The 19,454-nt window shown below is 43.8% G+C and overlaps 1 protein-coding gene across 1 annotated transcript in view; it reads left to right on the top strand.

Annotated features, from left to right (window-relative positions):
• LOC140734545 (dedicator of cytokinesis protein 11-like) overlaps nt 1–19,454 on the top strand; it is a 290,183-nt gene that overhangs the window by 77,660 nt on the left and 193,069 nt on the right. Inside the window, exons 11-14 of the mRNA XM_073058668.1 lie at nt 446–586; nt 4,515–4,727; nt 6,288–6,410; nt 16,557–16,639. Of these exons, the coding sequence (XP_072914769.1) occupies nt 446–586; nt 4,515–4,727; nt 6,288–6,410; nt 16,557–16,639 (560 nt within the window). The remainder of the gene's footprint in view (nt 1–445; nt 587–4,514; nt 4,728–6,287; nt 6,411–16,556; nt 16,640–19,454) is intronic.

The following is a 19,454-nucleotide window of genomic DNA, read 5'->3' as shown; positions in this document are numbered from 1 at the left end:
TGCATTGTCCTTAAACGGGCCAATCCCTAGCTAGCGTGAGGGAGCAGCTTTTGATGAACAGGACAGATGGACTCTTAATGCAGCAGCATGAAATAGTCAGCTTCTTCACACTTCATACTGTGGCTGCAGAGTGCGAGATGCATCTTTATGGCCTTTCATAGGAGCACCTATTTGATTGCTGTTGATATGATTAATATGTCAGTTTACTGAGACAGAAAGAGACAAAACAAGAATGAAATAAGGCTGAACTCTCAACATTTAGATAAAGCACAGCAATAGTTATAGACATCTTGTGTGTAATTCAAAACTGAAGGCAATGGTGGAATTCAGACAGAATTCACACAACTAAGTCTTAACAGAAAGTACTTGTATGATGGATTTTAATTAATTCTCTGGTTATCTACTTGTGATGTCAGCTATTGAAATTTGTGCTCTTTTTTTTAAGAAACTAGATTTTTCAGGCATTGAACCCGATGTGAGGCCATTTGAAGAAAGATTTGGCAAACGCCTCCTGGTAAAGTGCCACAACTTGACGTTTGCTCTCCAAGGTCTTGTCAGTGAGCAGGGAGATGGAACACGAACAAATGTGAGTTGCGTTTAAAATTATCTACTCCTTGCCTCAGTCTGTCCATATGAGAAGTAGTTGTTTTAACATGGGGAATGCACAAAATAAACCCTATTTATATTACAATAAAAATAATTGGCAAAGGCTCGCTTTGTTAGAAAATTGTTCTCAATTAGATTGAACAACTTGGAGAAGCAAGATAATCCCTTTACCTCCACAGGTGCTGCTTAAACTGTGGAGTTCCTCCAGCTGTTTGCTTTTTTGCTCTAAGTAGATTGATGTAAGGGAGAAGAAAGAACTTCATATAACACATACTACAGCATCACAAAGTATTTCACTGTCAACAGATTACTTTTGAACTGCTATTGCCATTGTTAGGGTGAGGCAAAGTAAGTGATTAATTTGCACAGCAAGTTCCCACAGAGAGCAGTGGGCTGTTGTAGGATCCTCACAGCACTGGAGGAGGTCAGGTAAGTCATCGTGGATGATCAAGGCAATTGGGAAGAAATACCAGTTCTTCTCACTCCTCAGTTTCATTTCTCATAGGATTAAAGTTTCAAACTTGCATTTGTAGGTTAGTAGCAAGGCTGTTGTTTACAAGGAGAGCAGCCCAAATCCCACCAAATCTTCATGAAAGAAGATTCTTCCCTTCTCTCAGGTTCTACCCTTAATCTGCATCCAGTCGTTTCTGATCCTGCTTCCTCTGTCCCCACTGTATGTAAGCCCCTTATCAGTCTGAATGACAAGAAGGCTTCTGATAGTATCGCAAAATCTTTAGTCCAGCCAAGACGCAACCCCAGTATTTCATGGGCATTGCAGTTATTATGTTAGTTTGGGGTAAGAGGCTTGAACCCCTGAGCCTTGATGTAAGAGCCGTAGCTTTTCAGACGCTGATGCGCACTCTGACTGAATGAGAGGAAAGCAACCAACATAGACTTCTGGAGATTCTAGCGCACAACAACAGTTGTTCATTTGTCTCCATTGTTGGTCCTCCATAGGCACAACTGCCTGCGAGATGTAGGGCCTTTACCATGTGAAATGTGAAGAGATTCAGAGATTGGCAAAAGGACCAGTGAATAGCTATTAATCACATTTCAGCCAGAAGACAATGACTTATGTGACAATAATCTTTTGAAAAGAATACTTGAATGGATTGGAATTTCTGGGCATCTATTACCGTAATTAAAGTCTTCAGTGATCTGTGCTTATGGTGAGATTCCTGTGAACAAATAGCTCAAACCGGAAGGGGGTTTAACATGTCTGAGGTAACTAGCTTCCTGCTTGTGGCAATGAATCTAAGTGGGGCTCATGGTGTACATCACTCACCTCTATGAGGATCTCTCCATGACTCCATGACTGATCTTTTACCTCAGCACTACTTACCTGCATTAACCCCATGCTCCTCGTTAAAATGGAAAAGTCTGACTGTGTCTTGGACATACAGTACTCAGTGACTGAGCCTCCACAGTGCTCTTGGGTTTGATCACTTTGCACTGAAACAGACTCTCTCTTTGTTCTAATTGTGTTCTTCCTTGTAGAACTTTTGTTTGATTTATCCGCTTTCTTGTGAAGATTGTGTATGTGGTACTGTGTGCCTGTGATAACAGTGCAGGAACTATTCATTGCACACGGGCATGCATGTACTTGTGCAAGTGGCAGTAAACTTGACTAGAGACTTCCAGAGACTCATGTTCTTCTGGGAGTTCCTCACATCTCTGTCCTGAATGGCCTATGCTAAATTCCAACACTATGACCCCTGGTTTGAGTCACTTCAGCTCGGTTAAGGATAAGCTCTGTATCTGCATTAAGCCCCACAAAAAAAAATTGAATGTTTCATCAGGTTATTCTTCAGAATTCAATAATATGTCCCATCTGCTTAGCCATTTCTGATAGGAAAGCACCACATCCCATCCCAGGAATGATAACATTTGTTGTACTCCCTTGGTCACATATTCACTTCCTTGAGTAGTGAAACCAGGCAATATCCCAAGCTCCCGGTGTGGCCTTCTATATATTGGTGAGACCCGATGCAGACTAGGAGACCGTTTTGCTGAACACCTACGCTCTGTCTGCCAGAGAATGCAGGATCTCCCAGTGGCCACACATTTTAATTCCACGTCCCATTCCCATTCTGATATGTCTATCCATGGCAAGATGAAGCCACTGTCAAGATGAAGCCACACTCAGGCTGGAGGAACAATACCTGCTATTCCATCTGGGTAGCCTCCAACCTGATGGCATGAACATTGATTTCTCTAACTTCCATTAATGGCCCACCTCCCCTTCTTACCCCAACCTTTATTTATTTATTAATTATTCTCTCTCACCCCTCTTTTCCTCCTCTTTTCCTCCTCTTTTCCTCCTCTTTTCCTCCTCTTTTCCTCCTCTTTTCCTCCTCTTTTCCTCCTCTTTTCCTCCTCTTTTCCTCCTCTTTTCCTCCTCTTTTCCTCCTCTTTCCTCCTCTTTTCCTCCTCTTTTCCTCCTCTTTTCCTCCTCTTTTCCTCCTCTTTTCCTCCTCTTTTCCTCCTCTTTTCCTCCTCTTTTCCTCCTCTTTTCCTCCTCTTTTCCTCCTCTTTTCCTCCTCTTTTCCTCCTCTTTTCCTCCTCTTTTCCTCCTCTTTTCCTCCTCTTTTCCTCCTCTTTTCCTCCTCTTTTCCTCCTCTTTTCCTCCTCTTTTCCTCCTCTTTTCCTCCTCTTTTCCTCCTCTTTTCCTCCCCCCTTTCCTGTTCTCCATCTCCCTCTGGTGCTCCCCTTCCCCTTTCTTTCTCCCTAGGCCTCCCATCCCATGATCCTTTCCCTTCTCCAGTTGTGTATCCCTTTTGCCAATCACCTTTCCAGCTCTTAGCTTTATCCCTCCCCCTCCTGTCTCCTTCTATCATTTCGGATTTCCCCCTCCCCCTCCCACTTTCAAGTCTCTTACTATCTTTTCTTTCAGTTTGTCCTGACGAAGGGTCTCAGCCCAAAACGTTGACTGTACTTCTTCCTATAGACCTGGCCTGCTGTGTTCCACCAGCATTTTGTGTGTGTTGCTTGAATATCCCAAGTGTGGTTTGTTTTCAAGCACACGAAAATCTGTCGATGCTGGAAATCCAAGGCAAGCTCACAAATCAGAATCAGGTTTACTATTACCAGCATGTGATGTGAAATTTGTTAACTTAACAGCAGCAGTTCAAAGCAATGCATAACGTTGCAGAAAGAAGAAATTAATAATAAATAAAATAAAACATAGAGAGAAAAAAATAAAATAAAACAAGTAAATCAATTATGTATATGGAATAGATTAAAAAACATGCAAAAACAGAAATACTGTAAATGTTTTTAAAAAGTCAGTTAGTGTCCAAAGCTTCAATGTCCATTTAGGAATCGGATGGCAGAGGGGAAGAAGCTGTTCCTGAAATGCTGGAGGAACTTCAGCAGGTCAGGCAGCATCAGGACTGATGAAGGGTCTCAGCTCGAAATATCGACTATTTATTTCCATAGATGCTGCCTGATCTGCTGAGTTCCTCCAGCATTTTGTGTGTTTTTGTTGTTTCTTTGACTCAGATCTTGTTATATTCTAAAGGGAGTTTGCCATTTTAAGATTTTAAACCAAGGGTGTCTCAATTGAATGTAAATTATTTCATGAATATTTGATGAGAAGAAAGTAGTTCTTCCTAGTTCTAGGCTGATCTTTATCTTGTCATCAGTACCACTGTTTTATTGGATTATTGTTGGGATCCTGCAGTGCAAAAATTGGTAGTTTATATTTTCTGCCTTTCAGCATTTCAGCAGTGACTGCCTGTCTAAAGTACTTCACTGGGATTGTCCCAGGGTTTCCCAGAGTAAAGTGAGAATGTACCAGGTGTTATGTAAACACATATTTGGTATTGCAAAGGGATCCACTGGCATATTAACCTATGCTCAGTACACCTACATTCCCAATTTCACTGTGTCAATGTGTCCCACTGCAGGTTGAACCTTTCTTTGTGACCCTTGCACTGTTTGATACCAATAACAACTGCAAGATCTCTGAGGATTTCCACGTGGAACTGAATCCCCCAGCCGTGCGCGAAATGTTACAGAGCCGCTCAGAGGGAGCAGCTGAAAATGGGAAGACGAGCGAGGACCATCATGGCAGCCGCCTGAAGGGGATAGACGAGAAGCTTCTCTGTTACCCGAAACAGGTAGGATCGCAGTGGTGGGGTGGATCTGCTACCCCCAATACAGGTGGCATCAGAAACAGTGAGCGGCATGTTACCCCTTTAAATGCTGGTGTCAGAGACAGTGAAGGGTATTTTACCCCTTTAAATGCTGGGAGTGACACAGAGGGGTACATTTAAATGGTGGTGTCAGTGAAGGGTACATTACCCCTTTAAATGGTGGTAGTGACACTGGGTACATTACCACTTTAAATGGTGGCGTCAGCAGCACAGTGAGGGGTACATTATCACTACCCCTTTAAATGGTGGTGTCAGCGACAGTGAGGGGTATGTTACCCCTTTACCCCTTTAAATGGTGGTGTCAGCAACACAGTGAGGGGTACATTATCACTACCCCTTTAAATGGTGGTATCAGCGACAGTGAGGGGTATGTTACCCCTTTAAATGGTGGTGTCAGCAACACAGTGAGGGGTACATTATCACTACCCCTTTAAATGGTGGTATCAGCGACAGTGAGGGGTATGTTACCCCTTTAAATGGTGGTGTCAGCAACACAGTGAGGGGTATATTACCCATTTAAATGGTGGTGTCAGTGACACGTTACCTCCAATACAGGGAGGGCCATAGAAAGAATGAATGTATGCCACCTTAAGGTTCTGATTTGGTTTTGAATGATGATTCATCAAACTGTTGATTTTATTTGGCCTTCCCCTTGCTTCCTGACTGATCAGAGAAGCAACTTGAAGAATACATTTGTGAATCAACTTATTTTTCTTCTTCTCCGATGCCTGTGAAACACTTGGAATATGAATGTGTTTCCCATGCATTCCTAACCACCACTCTTCCAATTTGGCTAACCCCTGTTTGAGAAGATGTATATCGAGTAACAAAGCAATGGATGTTTGTGTACTATGATCCAATAGTGTCACAGAGAACAGTAAAATCATTCAGAGAAACTAAATCCAGACTTTCACTACTTTCTCAATTGATATGCTTGTACAAATGGCAGCAAAGTCAACAAGATACCCATCCAAACTTTGAATCATCATGGAAAAGATGATATTGCCTGTGTTCCATTGTTTGCTGGCCTGACAATGACAGTGAAACATTCAGCAATTGTTATCGTTCTGTCGCGAACCTATAATCACCTTGTAATTTGTGCATTATTGTGTATAAACATGGCAATGCACTGTGGTCACTAATAATCTCGTGTTGAGAGCTTTGGAATAAGGTCAGGTTTGTGAGGTTGCACCAAGATGGTATTCTATAGCCTTGCAATATTATTCCATCTTAAACCAAGGGCCAACATTATCAAAGGCAGAAAAGAGTAATTATAACAGCCAATGGCTTTGATAAAGCAGCTATTTTGATTGCTGATCTAAAAGGTCAGACCCAGTGACCCCTGTGATGTGGGCATCCCCTTTGTTACCATTGATTTGGGGTTCTAGCCAGACACTGCATTTAGTGCCTGAAGTCCTAAATCAGGTTCAATGGGCTTCTATGAATGAATCCAAGAACGTACACTGATTTCTTATGGCCATTGTTTGGACTCTGATGTTGTCTGTGTGTATGTGTTTATTGCAGGGTATATTCTCAGTGACGGTCCCTCACCCAGAGATCTACCTAGTGGCCCGGGTGGAGAAGGTGCTCCAAGGGGGAATTGCACAGTCTGCTGAGCCATACATTAAAAGTTCTGATACAGGCAAGGTATGTACGATGCTCACAAGCCCCAGGCCCTTGTTGTAACGAGGACAGTTTCTTTGTTACATGTCAATCTGCTCAGCATCTTCACATTTCACTTGGAGGTAGAATGATTAAAAGCTGAAGTGTTTTCCCATGTTGGGAAGCTGTAGGAAAGGAACGGTGGATTAAGGATTGTAGCTTAGAGCGCTGATGCAAGGGAGACATAAGTGATTTTAGATGCTGAAATCTGGAGCAAAAGCAAACCAACTTCTAAAGGAAATCAGCAGGTCAAATGACATCTGTGGGGGGGGGGGGGAGGCGGGGGAGGAATTTATGGCATTTGCAGTCAAGACCCTGAAGAGGGAAGATGGTGTCAAACTGTAATATTGATACTATCTTCAAGTTCAAGTTTATTGTCATCTGACTGTACATGTATACAACCAAATGAAACAGTGTTCCTCCAGACCACGGTGTACCCACAATATGTATATCCCACTCAGCACATACTGTAAAACAAAATATTACCACAAATAAGTTAAGAAAAGATCAATCAAAATGCATGTAAAGTGAACAACACAGGTAAGCAGTGAACAGCTGGCTGTCCTATTGATGAAACCTTGGTGGGTATATATTAGTCTCGCAGCCTGAGGGAAGAAGCTGTTACCCAGTCTGGCAGTCCTAGTCCTGATGCTCCTGGACCTCCTTCCTGACAGTAGTGGGTCAGAAAGATTGTGGAATGGATGGTAGGGATTCTCAACAATGCTTTGGGCCCATTGTATACAAGATTCTCGTTAAATGCCACAAACGGTGTGGGAGGCTCCAGTGATCCTCTCGGCAGTTTTTACTGTCTTCTGTAGGGCCTTGCAGCCTGATGCCTTACAGCTTCTGTACACAATGATGCAGTCAGACAGGACACTCTCGGTGCTCCTGTAGAAAGGTGTTAGAGTGGGGGTGGGGATGCCTGCATGTTCAATCTCCTCAAAGTGTGGATGCTGCTGTGCCGCCTTGACTAGTGAGACAGTGTAGTTACGGGTTCAGGTTAGATCATTCGTTACGTGCCCACCAAGGAACTTTGTGCTCTTCACTCTCTCCACAGCAGAGCCGTTGACGTGCAGTGGAGAGTGGTTGACCTGAGCCTTCCTGAAGTCCACAATCATCATGTCTTTTGCCTTGTCCATACTGAGACTTAGATCATTTGACAATCCTCTCTCTATGCTGACTCATCATTGTTGCTGATGAGGCCGACCACTGAAGTATCATCAGCGAATTTGATGATGTGGTTTGAGCTGGATCTGGCAGTGCGGTCGTGAGTCAGCAGCGTGAACAGCAGTGGGCTGAGCACGCAGTCCTGGGGGGTACCAATGCTTAGCATGATGGAGCTTGAGATACTCCTGTCAACTCGGACTGACTGGGGTCCTTCCATTAGCAAGTCCAAGATCCAGTTACATCTTGAACCCCAGTCAGGACAGTGTACCCACCAGCCTCTGAGGATGATCAAGTTAAATGCTGAGATGGAGTTGATGAATAGCTTCCTGGCAGATGAGGCTTTGTTTTCTAGGTGGGACAGAACAGAGTGGAGTGCTAAGACTATGGCATTACCAATGGACCAGTTTGAGGGCAGGTGAACTGTAAAAGGTACAACGTAGTTGGAAGGTGGGATTTTATACAATCCATTACCAGCTGATCATAGCACTTCTTTATGTCATTGCCACTGGGTGGTGATCGTTTAGGGCAGTTGCCATCACTCTCTTGGGCACCAGAATGATGGTTCTGCCTTGAAGCCTGTAGGGACTGTGGATGGCTGCAAAGAGATGTTAAAAATGTCTGTCAGGATCTCTGTTAGCTGGGCTGCACAATCCTCGGCACCTGACATGATATGTTGTCCAGCCCCATAGCTTTGCATGGGTGTACCCTGGCTAGGATGATCCTCAACTCTATGGCCAGAGAGGGTTCCTGTTTCACAGGGGGCGAGGGGACTCTCCTCGATTTTACATCATCCATTGAATAAAACTGTGCGTAGGTATTCAGCCTCTCAGGCAGGGAGGTGTCGCTCTCGTTGATGTCCGTCGTGGACTTGTAACCTTATATGATTTGAATACCTTGCTGCATGTCCTGCAAGATCTTCCCTCTCCACTCCTTGTCCTGATGCAGGGTCTCAACCTGAAACACCAACAAATTCCCTCTCCCAAATGAACTGATTAGAAAGGCTGGCTCTGTTATAGGAGTCAAACTGGACACACTGGAGGCTGTGATAGAACAAAGGACCCTACAGAAAATCCTGGCAATACCGACAATGTTTCTCACCCTCTGACTGCCACCTTGACTGAACAGAGGAGCATTTTTAGTAATAGACTAAGACAACTGTGCTGCTCCAAAGAGCGCGATACAAGGTCATTCCTACCTGCGGCCATTGGGCTCTATAATGAGTTAACCTATAGCTGGGGAGGTGATGACCCCGTCCTGTTGGACTGTTTGAGGTAACTTATTTTTTATTCTTTCTACTTCTCTTCTACTATTTGTATATTAGCTTATCCCTGCATTTGCAATGCTTCTGTGACATTGTAATTTCCTTTGGGATTGATAATGTATCTATCTATCAATCATTTCATTCATCATATCTGGGAAAGAGGAAAACATAAGTAAATTTCAAATTGCGGAGGGGATGGGAGAGTGGTGTATCAGTATCTCTGACAAGGAGGCCAGGATTACTCAGGTGTTACCGGTGTTTATTGAATTCTCTAATAAATGAGTAGTTTTAGAGAGAATGAGAGAAAATGAAGAGAGGTTCCTGTTAAAGCTATGAAGATGCATGTGGGATCTACTGCTGCCCTTGGGTTCTTGCCACACTCTGGAATCCAGAGCTAGATCAAACAAAGTGTCTGAAGAGAGAAAAACTGGGTTAACTGATAGCACAGCAGGTGTATCCTGATTAAAACCAAAATCAGTGAACTATCTGAAATTGTTGAATTCAGTATTGAATCCCACAGTGCTGAGATGCAATCTTAGATGGTACTCCTCATGCTTCTATTGGCCTTTATTGCAAAAACATAGGAGGCCAAAGTCACACAGATCAGAATGAGATTTATCTCCCAACCCAGTCACTTAATGTGACAGATAACTCAAAGCTCATAATCCCACAGAATGAACAGAGGCCACCAAAGCCATATTGATGAGGAAATCAACATCCTGTGTAGTGAATACAGAACACGTTCAGAAGAAGTGCAGGAGAATGGCTGCTCCATTAGTGGAATGTTTGGGCTCATTAATGCTGAGAAAGCACGAGGTAAAATAGCTCTGTTGCCTCTCCTGCAGTTGTGTGGGGGGAAAAAACTGAGAAAGAAAACAATCGGTGGAGAGGAAGAACAGTCCAGAGTGACAAAGGGAAGAGTTCCACCAAAGTGCTGATAGAGCCGAGAACCTGTATCCACTGGTGGAGTCCTGTAGGAGATGAGGGCAATTGGGAAGATGAGTCATTGAAAGTGGCAATTTCTGAGTGTGAGATGAGGACCCAGGATCTCTGGCAGAGGGGCAGGAGTGGAAGGTAAAAAGGTAAGACATGGTGGAGGGGTGGCCAGAGTTAAGGAAAAAAGAAAATATCACAGAAGAAATGATGTTACAAAATCAGTGCCCTAAAAGACATCTTTAAATGTGAAATACCCTTAGAGAGTAAGACCATATATTTTGGATAAATACCTCAAGAATGGTTGAAAAGAGATAAATATTTAATGAATATACTGTTGGTGGCTGGTAAAAAGACTCATACTTGGAAATGGTTATCAAAGGAGAGCCCAACTTTAAATGCATAGATGGAAATTACAATGGACATTTACAAAATGGAGAAGGTAACAGCATCTGTTAATCATAAGCTGGAATAATTTGATACATACTGGGGAAAAATGGTTTAACTACATAATGCCTCATAGGCCTGATTTTATTCTCACAAATCAATGAATCTGTTGTAAAAAAAAGATCACTCCCTACTTCTACATAGTTCGTTCCTTTTGCTTGTTTTTTCTTTCCACTCTTTTCTATAAGTGTATACCTCAGATAAATACTTCGTGGAGATTTGTGATATATATGATTATATGATATATATGTACAATGTCTGAAATACATCTTATGGAAATGTTTGATGATGAACTTCAATTAAAAAAAAATTACAAAAAAAATCAGTTCAGAACAAATACTGTGGAAACAGAGGAGATGAAAAAATGGAATAGTATCACAAATATGAGAAAATCTGCAGATGCTGGAAATCCAAAGCAACACTCAAAATGCTGGAGTAACTCAGCAGGTCGGGTGTATGTGTTGAAATGGAATAGCATCCTCACAAGAAGATATAGTCAGAGTTCTGGATATTGGTGATTGGTATTCCCTCTGAGATGCAGACAATGAGATCCAGAAAGGGAAGAGTTGGAGATGGATCATATGAACGTGAGGGCAGTGTGGAATTTGGCAGTCAAGTGTGGAAATTTTCACATTTTGAAATGCATCAGCCTAAATGCAGTCATCAGTATGTAGACTGCCGAACTGAAGCCAGGACAGCTCCATTGATGTGGAGAAAATGAGTGGAGTATAAGAAGTTGTTGAATGTGAGCCAAGCAAATGAATGTGTTGTGTTGTGAAGGGGAACTGGTTGGGCTTCTGTTCAAGGAAGAGGTGAGGGTCTTCAGATAACCTATTGTAGGATGGAAGTGTAGAGGGATTCTGTGTGATAAATGATTTAGCTTTGTCACAGAGTCATACAGGACGAAGTAGGACTCATTAAACTAACCACGGTGTCCACCTGAACTAATACCATTTGCCAGCTTTTGGTCCATATCGCCCTTGCATCTTATCCATGTACCTGTGATAAAGGTCTTTTAAACATTGTAGTTGTTCCCAGTAGTGCTGGTTCCACTGGAAGCTTGTATCACATTCCCACTATCCGCTGTCTAAAATACAACTTGCCCTTTAAGTCCCATTTAAGTCTTTCCCTCTCATCTTAAACCTAAGCCTTCTATGTTTAGGACTTGTCTACCCTAGACAAAAGTCTGTGTCCATCCATATTATCTATCCCTTTCATTTCTATAAGATCTATCCACAGCCTCCTATGATCAAGGGAAAAATAGCTCCAGCCTTTCGAGTCACTCATTATAACTCATCCTCTAGTCCAGGTAGCATCCATGTGAACATTTTCTGCATCTTCTCTAGCTTAATCACATCTCCTTGTAGTATGGCAACCAAAGCTGCTCACAGTACTCCCAAGTTTAGTCTCACCAATGTCTTGCACAGCTGCTGTGTAACATCACAACTTTTGTACTCAGTGCCCTGACTGGTGAAGACCACTGTGACAAACTACTTCTTCACTAACCTGTCTAACTGCTTAATCACTTCGGGGGAAGTTTGTCTTTGTAATGCTATGTCTCTCTGGATAACGCTGCTCATGGCTGTGTGTGTTCTGCCCCAGCTTAACTTCCCGACATAAACATATCTGAGTAAAATTCCATCTGCAATTCCTTGGTCCACTTTACTAATTTTATATCCTGTTGTAACCTTGTTTACTGCCGACTATACCAACAATGTAGGGAAAGCCTACTGCAGTGGATGCAGCCCAGTCCATCACAGGCGAAGGCCTCCCCACCATTGTGAGCGTCTATAAGGAGCGCTGCCACAAGAAAACAGTATCCATCATCAAGGACACTGTCCATCCAGGACATGCTTTCTTCTCGCTGCTGTCATCGGGAAGAAGGTACATGAGCGGTGTCCCACACCACCAACTATTCAGGAACAATTGTTTACTCTTCAACCTTCAGGCTCCTGAGCCAGCGTAGGTAACTTTACTCACCTCAAATCTGAATGGATTCCATCTCCTATCAGTCACTTTCAAAGACTCTGCAGCCCATGTGCTCAGTATTATTTACTGATTTATTTATACATACACATATACAATTTGTCATCTTTTCCACATTGATTGTCAGTGTTTGTGTATAGTTCTTCATCGATTCCATTGTAATTCTCTGTTCTACTGTGTATATTTATAAGAAAATGAATCTCAAGGTAATATATAGTGATACATAATTTGTATCACATACTTTGATAATAAGTTTACTTTGAACTTTCGATTCACCTGCAAATTTTGGCAACTACATTCTGATCTATATTATTAATATGCCAAACAATGAGGAGCCTGCACTGATTCCTGCAGTACACTACCAAATACAGGCCTTCATTCTGGAAAAAAACAAACAAACCTACACCTCTGATACTTGCCATCAAGATGATGATGTATCATTTGGCCTGCTTACCCTGGATTCTAATGGGGACTTTGTTAAAGACCCTTTAATAAAATCCTTTGTCATCTCTTCAAAATTTGCAGGACTATTTGTCATGCACAAAGCTGTGTTGATGATCCCTAATCACTCCACGCCTCTCAAATGCAAGTAGATCTAGAAACCAGCAGGTCAGACAGTACCTATGGAAAAGAGTAAACAGTCGACATTTCGGGCTGAGACCCTTCTTCAGGACTGAGAGAAAAGGGAGGAAGATGCCAGAATTAAACAATGGAGGGGAAAGGCTGGCCAGAAGGTGATAGGTGAAGCCAGGTGGGTGGGAAAGGTCAAGGGCTGGAGAAGGAAGAATCTGATAGGAGAGGGGACTATAGGATAAAGGGAAGGAGGAGGGGACCCAGCGGGAAGTTATAGGCAGTGAGAAGTAAAAGGTCAGAGTGGGGAATAGAGGAATGGTGGGGGGGGGGGGGGAATTTTTGTTCACCAGAAGGAAAAATTTATATTCATGCCATCAGGTTGGAGGGTACCCAGATGGAATATGTTGCTCCTCCACCCTGAGGGTAGCCTCATCTTGACACTAGAGGAGGCCATGGATTGACTTATCAGAACGGCAATGGAAATCAGAATTAAAATGTTAAAATCCTGTTTCTCAGAATCCCCTGAAGTAATTTTCTTACCATACTTGTTTGGCTCACTGCCCTGTAGTTCCCTGGCTTGTCGTTGCCACCCTTCTTAAATAAAGGTGCAATGTTAGCTACATTTTACCCTTACAGTACCTCACCCATGGCTAACAGTGATACAAGTACCCCTTCCAGGGCCCTATCAATTTCTTCCATTGTCCCACAGTGTCCGAGTGTATACTTGTCACTATATCAAGGGATGAAACACTGGGGTAAAAATCATCCACGGTCTGAGTGGTGGAATAGGTTTGATATGTTGTTGCAGATTTCAGTTTGCCTGCAGAGTGACGCTTCATTTAAGGATTAAATATGTTCTGACTCTCACTTACAATCTTTGCTGAGACTTGACTTGAGAGGCTTCAGGAAAGCAGTGGCACAATGGAAGGAAGTGTTACATAGAAGTATTCAGTCAGTTTTGAAGGCTTTACTTCTGTGGTTAAGTCCAGATGTAACTTTACAAATAATGTTTCAGTACAAAGAGAGAAGTAATACTTGTATATCCCAGAAGTTATACTGCATAATCATTTTCAGCATTATGTGATTTAAAACTAAAAGGATCTTTCTGTGAGTGATGTTCAGAACAATTATTTCCCATTTGATTTGCATCATTGCAAAGAGCTGACTGGGCATTGTATGTTTCCTTGAGTTCCCGGGAGTGTGGACAGTGACATTGTTCCTTTGGGGGCATGTCCAGCAACCTGGGCCATGTTGGTCTAGGTCATCTGTTGTTGGCACTCACAGGGAGATCTGGTCTTATTATAGTAGCTGGAGCTGGAAAAAGCAGGTAAGCGATGCACAATCCACTGACAATGCCCCACCTCAAAAGTCCAAGATCCTCTCTCTCCAGGGATCCTGTGACCACCCTCACTACTGACCACCTGGGCTGCCCAGTATCATTGCCACCTCAGACCCTGCTAGCCATTACACAATTGCTGATCACTCTTCTGCAGACACATGTACGCATGCACAGTCTTCCTTGCGTGTGTGGGTGCACAATAAGTACACTAGCTGCCTCGCATGCTTTTTCCCTTGTTCTCTCTCTCTCAGACTCTGCCCCTACCTTGCTTGCCTCCTCGCCTGTCATCTCCCTTCACCCTCACTCAAATGTCATGTGTTTCCACCCTTAGAGCTAACAGAAAGAGCTCCCACTCTTTCTGCTCCCACCCCAGCTCTTTTCCCCACCATCCTGGGATTGGACTTTGTCAAAACGAGAGAGAGCTTGCAAACCTCCGTTGCAGATGAGTTTTGAGGCGAGGACTGGGAAAGATGTGGATTTTTTCACATTGCTGCCTTTCATTACCACTCTCCCTCTGGCTGTACCAATCGTGTAGAGTCCTGACTTCTGTTTCTCCTTCTATTAGGCAGAGAGGGAAAATATCTCTGGCATGTTAAGACTGTGTGTTCGCTGCTCAGTTAATTCCTGTGGGGTGGCGCTGCCTTCAAAAAGGCAAGTGAGAAGGCGGTGCCTGTCATGGGAGAGAGGCCACAACAAGAAGCTGGCGGCAACCCAAGAAAGAGACCTTGTTGCACAGAACATACAGTGCAGTGACGGGCTATTAATTCTGAGTGAATGTCCATGTTGTCCTGCTGTGAGCCTCCTCCCTTGCAATCTTGTTCCACCCATTAACATGTCCTTTGATTTCTGCTCTCTACATTAAATTTACTTTACGCATTTCCCAAACTGGATCAATGCTTTCTTTTCAACTGCTCTTAAGAGTCATGCAGGGAGGAAATGGGTTCTTTGCCCTACCTTGCCCATACTGATCATCAAGTACACATTTACACTGAAACTACACTAATCTATTTTTTAAATTCTCCTGTATAATTTCTCTCAGACTCAACCACCTGTCCACACTTAGGATAATTTACCATGGCCAGTGACTTTGGAATGTGCAAGAAAACCTGGGAAAGCCACACAGTCACAGGGAGAGCATGCAAACTCTGCACAGGCAGCCCTGGTGGTCACAACTGAGCCCAAGTCTGAAGTAGCTGTGAGAGACTGCTCCAGTGTGCCGTCTTAACTTGGCCATAGCTGATCACCCACTATACATCCAGTCCCCAGTGGTATGAAATATATCAATGGCCACAAACTAGGGGACCGGTGGCTTCTATTCTCCTGGGCTGTCTGAAACCTAATGGAATGAACGGTGAATTTTTCAATTCAGAGGAAGTTCAAAGTAACTTTTATGATCAAAGTACATGTGTGTCACCATATACAGCCCTGAGATTCATTTTCCTGTAGGCATACCCAGCAATTCTATAGAATAATACCTAAGATCAACCAGAGGGCAGAAGACAACAAACTGTTCAAATGAAAATATTTGTAAGTAGAAATAAATAATGAGAACATGAGATAACAACTTAGAGTCCTTAAAGTAGATCTTTAGTTGAGGGAACATTTCAATAGATGGACAAGAGAGTGTGGTTATCCCCTTTTGTTCAAGAACCTGATATCTGAGGAGTGGTAGCTGCTCCTGAACCTGGTGATGCGAGTACTGAGGCTTTTGTACCTTCTACATGATGGCAGCAGTGAGATAACCAGATACCTTCTGTTCCTATCACTCCCCTCCTGATCCACTCAGGCCCACTCATACACCCCATTCTTTCCAATCCCTCAACCCTCTGTTAAGCAGTTTCTTTACCCTCCCCTACTCTGGTTCCATCTACTTTTCATTCATACACCCAACCACTGGGTCCACTATCCCCTCACCTTCCCTCTGCCCTCCATAACCCTCTTATTTGGTGGTACATATTACCTTCTTTTCATCTGCAGCCCTTTATTGCCTCCACGTAACCTCCCAGCCTTCATCTGCATTCCTCTATCCCCACCTGGCTGTACCTGTCCATCATTCTCCCATCTCATGGATCTATCACTGCCAACACCAGTCACACATCTCCTCCTCGTCTCTTTACACTGGCTCCCTCACATCAATGTTCTTAGCCCTTATACGGGGTAATGACTTGAAATGTCAATTGTCCCTTTGCCTCCATAGATAATACCCGACTTACTGAGTTATTCCAACTGCTTGTGTTTTTGCATATCTACCTCCTTGAATATGTCTAATGTGAAGCATTCTCTGCCCAGTGATGATCAGGATTACAGAGCAATGTCAGTGCTTGTTTGCAGTGTGAAGTCAGTAGATGTGTGATTGACATTCAAACTGCGTGATTTGTTTCAAGGCTTGGACGTTTGACTCTGACACTTCCCTCTCTATTTCCAGGCTGCACAGAAAGTGCTTAAGGCTGCAAGGCAGATCTGTAGCAGGCTGGGAGACTACAAGATGCCTTTTGCTTGGGCAGCAAGGTTAGTGATTCATTTGAACTCTAACATTGATGGCTGAAATATTGTCTCTTTGTACATGGACTTGTATGTGCAAAGAATGAAAGCAGACAGTCGGGGATACCCAGCAAGTCTGGCAGCATCTGGGGAGAGGGAAGCGGAGGTGACATTTCACATGGATGATTTTTCATCTGAACCAAAATAAGAAGGATGTTTTAAACTTTGATGTAAGTTATGCATGGCCTCTAACACTTCCTGTCTCTAGTGAAAGGTCATCAACTTAAAAGGTGAACTTTCTCTCTCATGGCGATACTTTAGCCTCTTTGCAGCAGTGAGTACTTAAAAGCAGCAGAGCTTTGATTCCTTTTGATACCCCACTCACCTCAGTTGATCATGTTCAGCGCATTACTTTTGGCCTTGTGGCATAAAACAGCAATCAGTTGGTGCAAATAACAAAATCTTAAAGTGGTGAATGAAACCTTGATCTTTGCATTGGATGTCTTGGTTGAGACTGGCATGTTAGCCAGGCAACAGGACAGTATTGATTAGTGGATTTTTGACAGCCACAAGACCAATTCAGGAACATTTCAGTTTATTGTGTTACTATTCCCATAGCAATGTGTTGTGGGCTACACCAAGGTTGTGCGCTAAAATGAACATGTAGGTAGAGGTGATTTCCTCTTCCTTGGTAATCACCCAGGATGTCGTCCAGGTTGGAGGGAGTTCAACAAGACATGATCCATAAGTCCCCAGAGAATGGGGAAAAATGTACATACCTAATATTGTCTTGATCTTCAAGACCACCGCCTTGAATGAGGAAGTGTGTGTTCCAAAGTACGTGGAACCAAGTGTTACAGTGTTCTGAGGTTCTACCTGTCCGGGTGTTGCAGAAGGTAGGCCTGGCCCCTCTAATGTGCAACACCTCATCGGCTGGATGTTGCCTTTGTTGAATGGTTCTTCCAGAGAGTATCTTTGACCACGTCCATCAGGCAGTGATTTGTACAGCAGACACTAGGGAGAGGGACACTCTGGATTTTGTCTGAGCAGACAGTCTAATCCATCCAGCAGAATGCCTCTTCACCAGATCTGACCAACGAGCATCAAAACCTCGCATGGCCAGCTGTAAGAGGTGATCTCCCTGTCAGAGCCTTCCCCTACAGGTGACTTGGCACCCTCAGCGTACGCTGCAGCTTGCAATGGTTGCACTGTGGAGGAAATGATCAACCAGCTCTGCAGACTGTGAATGTTTGAGAGGCCATGGTGATGCATTGCAAGGGTCCATGTCACAGGATATTCCCCAGCAGCTGCGTGCCAAAGGATTCTGATCTACAGACTGTTCCCCAGAGCACACACCAGACAATCAAGTGGTCAACAACTCAGTGAGGAGGCCATTTGGTCTGTCCAAAATTTATTGGTTCTTCAGCCAAGTATTGTGAGGGAATGATCATAATGGATACTGTCCAGGATAAAAGTGTGTGCACTGAGGGATGCACTGAATCTCATACTGGAGAGGGACACTGGCCATAAATCAGCTGGTGGTGCTGGCTGGTCACTTTGGTCCTATTCACTGCCTTTGAGTCCTGGATCCAGAAAAGGCTGATGGATGACTTCTGGGGCAACAGGAACACCGGATCTCTTCTGCGATCCTGAATCTTCCGATTGTGGAGGGCGGTCAGTCACTGGTGTGCATACATACCCAGCTGGCAACTCGGGACTCTGCAGAGATCCCTGTACGGCCAGCACCTTTTGAGATGGCATGAGCTGGCAACACACTTCCTCTGCCAGGGGAGATTGCCTTCAGGAGGACATGCCTCTCCCAGCAGCAGAAATCAGTCGTGCTGCTCTGCAGGGGCTGCTCCGGTTTTATCGAGTCTGGGGTCTAGTCACATCTAGTCAGAGTGTTCCTGTGCCAGTTAGTGTGGGAGGGTGGAGAGGTGATGGTGCTCTGTGGGAGAGGAGTCCCCATCCCAAGTTGATGGGTGTTGGGCAGTATCAGGTACGTGGAGGGATCCTGGCACTGCTAACCCCTACTGAGGGGGGATTACTCACGGAACCCAAGATTTCACAATGGAAAAGGTCTAATATAATGTAAGCAGTCTTACAGCGATACCACCATGCCATTTTCTGATGCACCAAGGCAGTTCCTGTACAAGCTGCTCTTGTGCAACTGGCAGTTCCTTACCCTTGTAAGGTAATGTAATGGGTGATAGATGACATATATTGTTTGTAATAGAAACTGGTCTACGTAATTAACAAGCAGCATCGTTAACTTGTGTAACCCCCTGGGTCGCCTCAGGCTCGCTCAGCTCGTTCTCGTCTAGGGGGAGCAGCCTTCGGCCCCGCAAAACTGGGTAATCAGCTGTGTGATGTCCCCGCCTCGCCCAAAAAACAGACAGTACACCATATGCGATTAAATGAGTACAATTTATAAAGGTTACTATAACTAAGTGATTAATAATGATACAGTATATATGAAGGAAAAGAAAATAAAGAAAAGGCGCCAAACTTATCAAAGTCCAAACCACTTCGTGCACAAACGTTGGAGCTCAATTACTGAAGTCTTCTGGCCACCATTCGATCCCCTCCGAACTCCTCGACTCGCAGCTTAGGACCACCCGAAGTGGTCAACTAAGCACATCTAGCTTTATCTCCTCTCCTCGGAGTACCTCCTGGCCTTGAACCACCGCTTGGGGTCCGTTCCTCACCCAGCTTACAGCATCGCATCCTCTCTCTCTCAACCCCTCGCGCCAATCTGCCCAAAAGCTCGCCAACAATAGCTTACAGACTCGGAAGAAAGAACAACATTAATCCCAATTGGTTTACAAAGGAATACAATTCT

The sequence above is a fragment of the Hemitrygon akajei genome, chromosome 10 (genome assembly GCF_048418815.1).
Source record: "Hemitrygon akajei chromosome 10, sHemAka1.3, whole genome shotgun sequence".
Lineage (NCBI taxonomy): Eukaryota > Metazoa > Chordata > Chondrichthyes > Myliobatiformes > Dasyatidae > Hemitrygon > Hemitrygon akajei.
The sequence above is the reverse complement of the archived record's forward strand: the minus strand, read 5'-3'. Positions and strand labels throughout refer to the sequence as shown.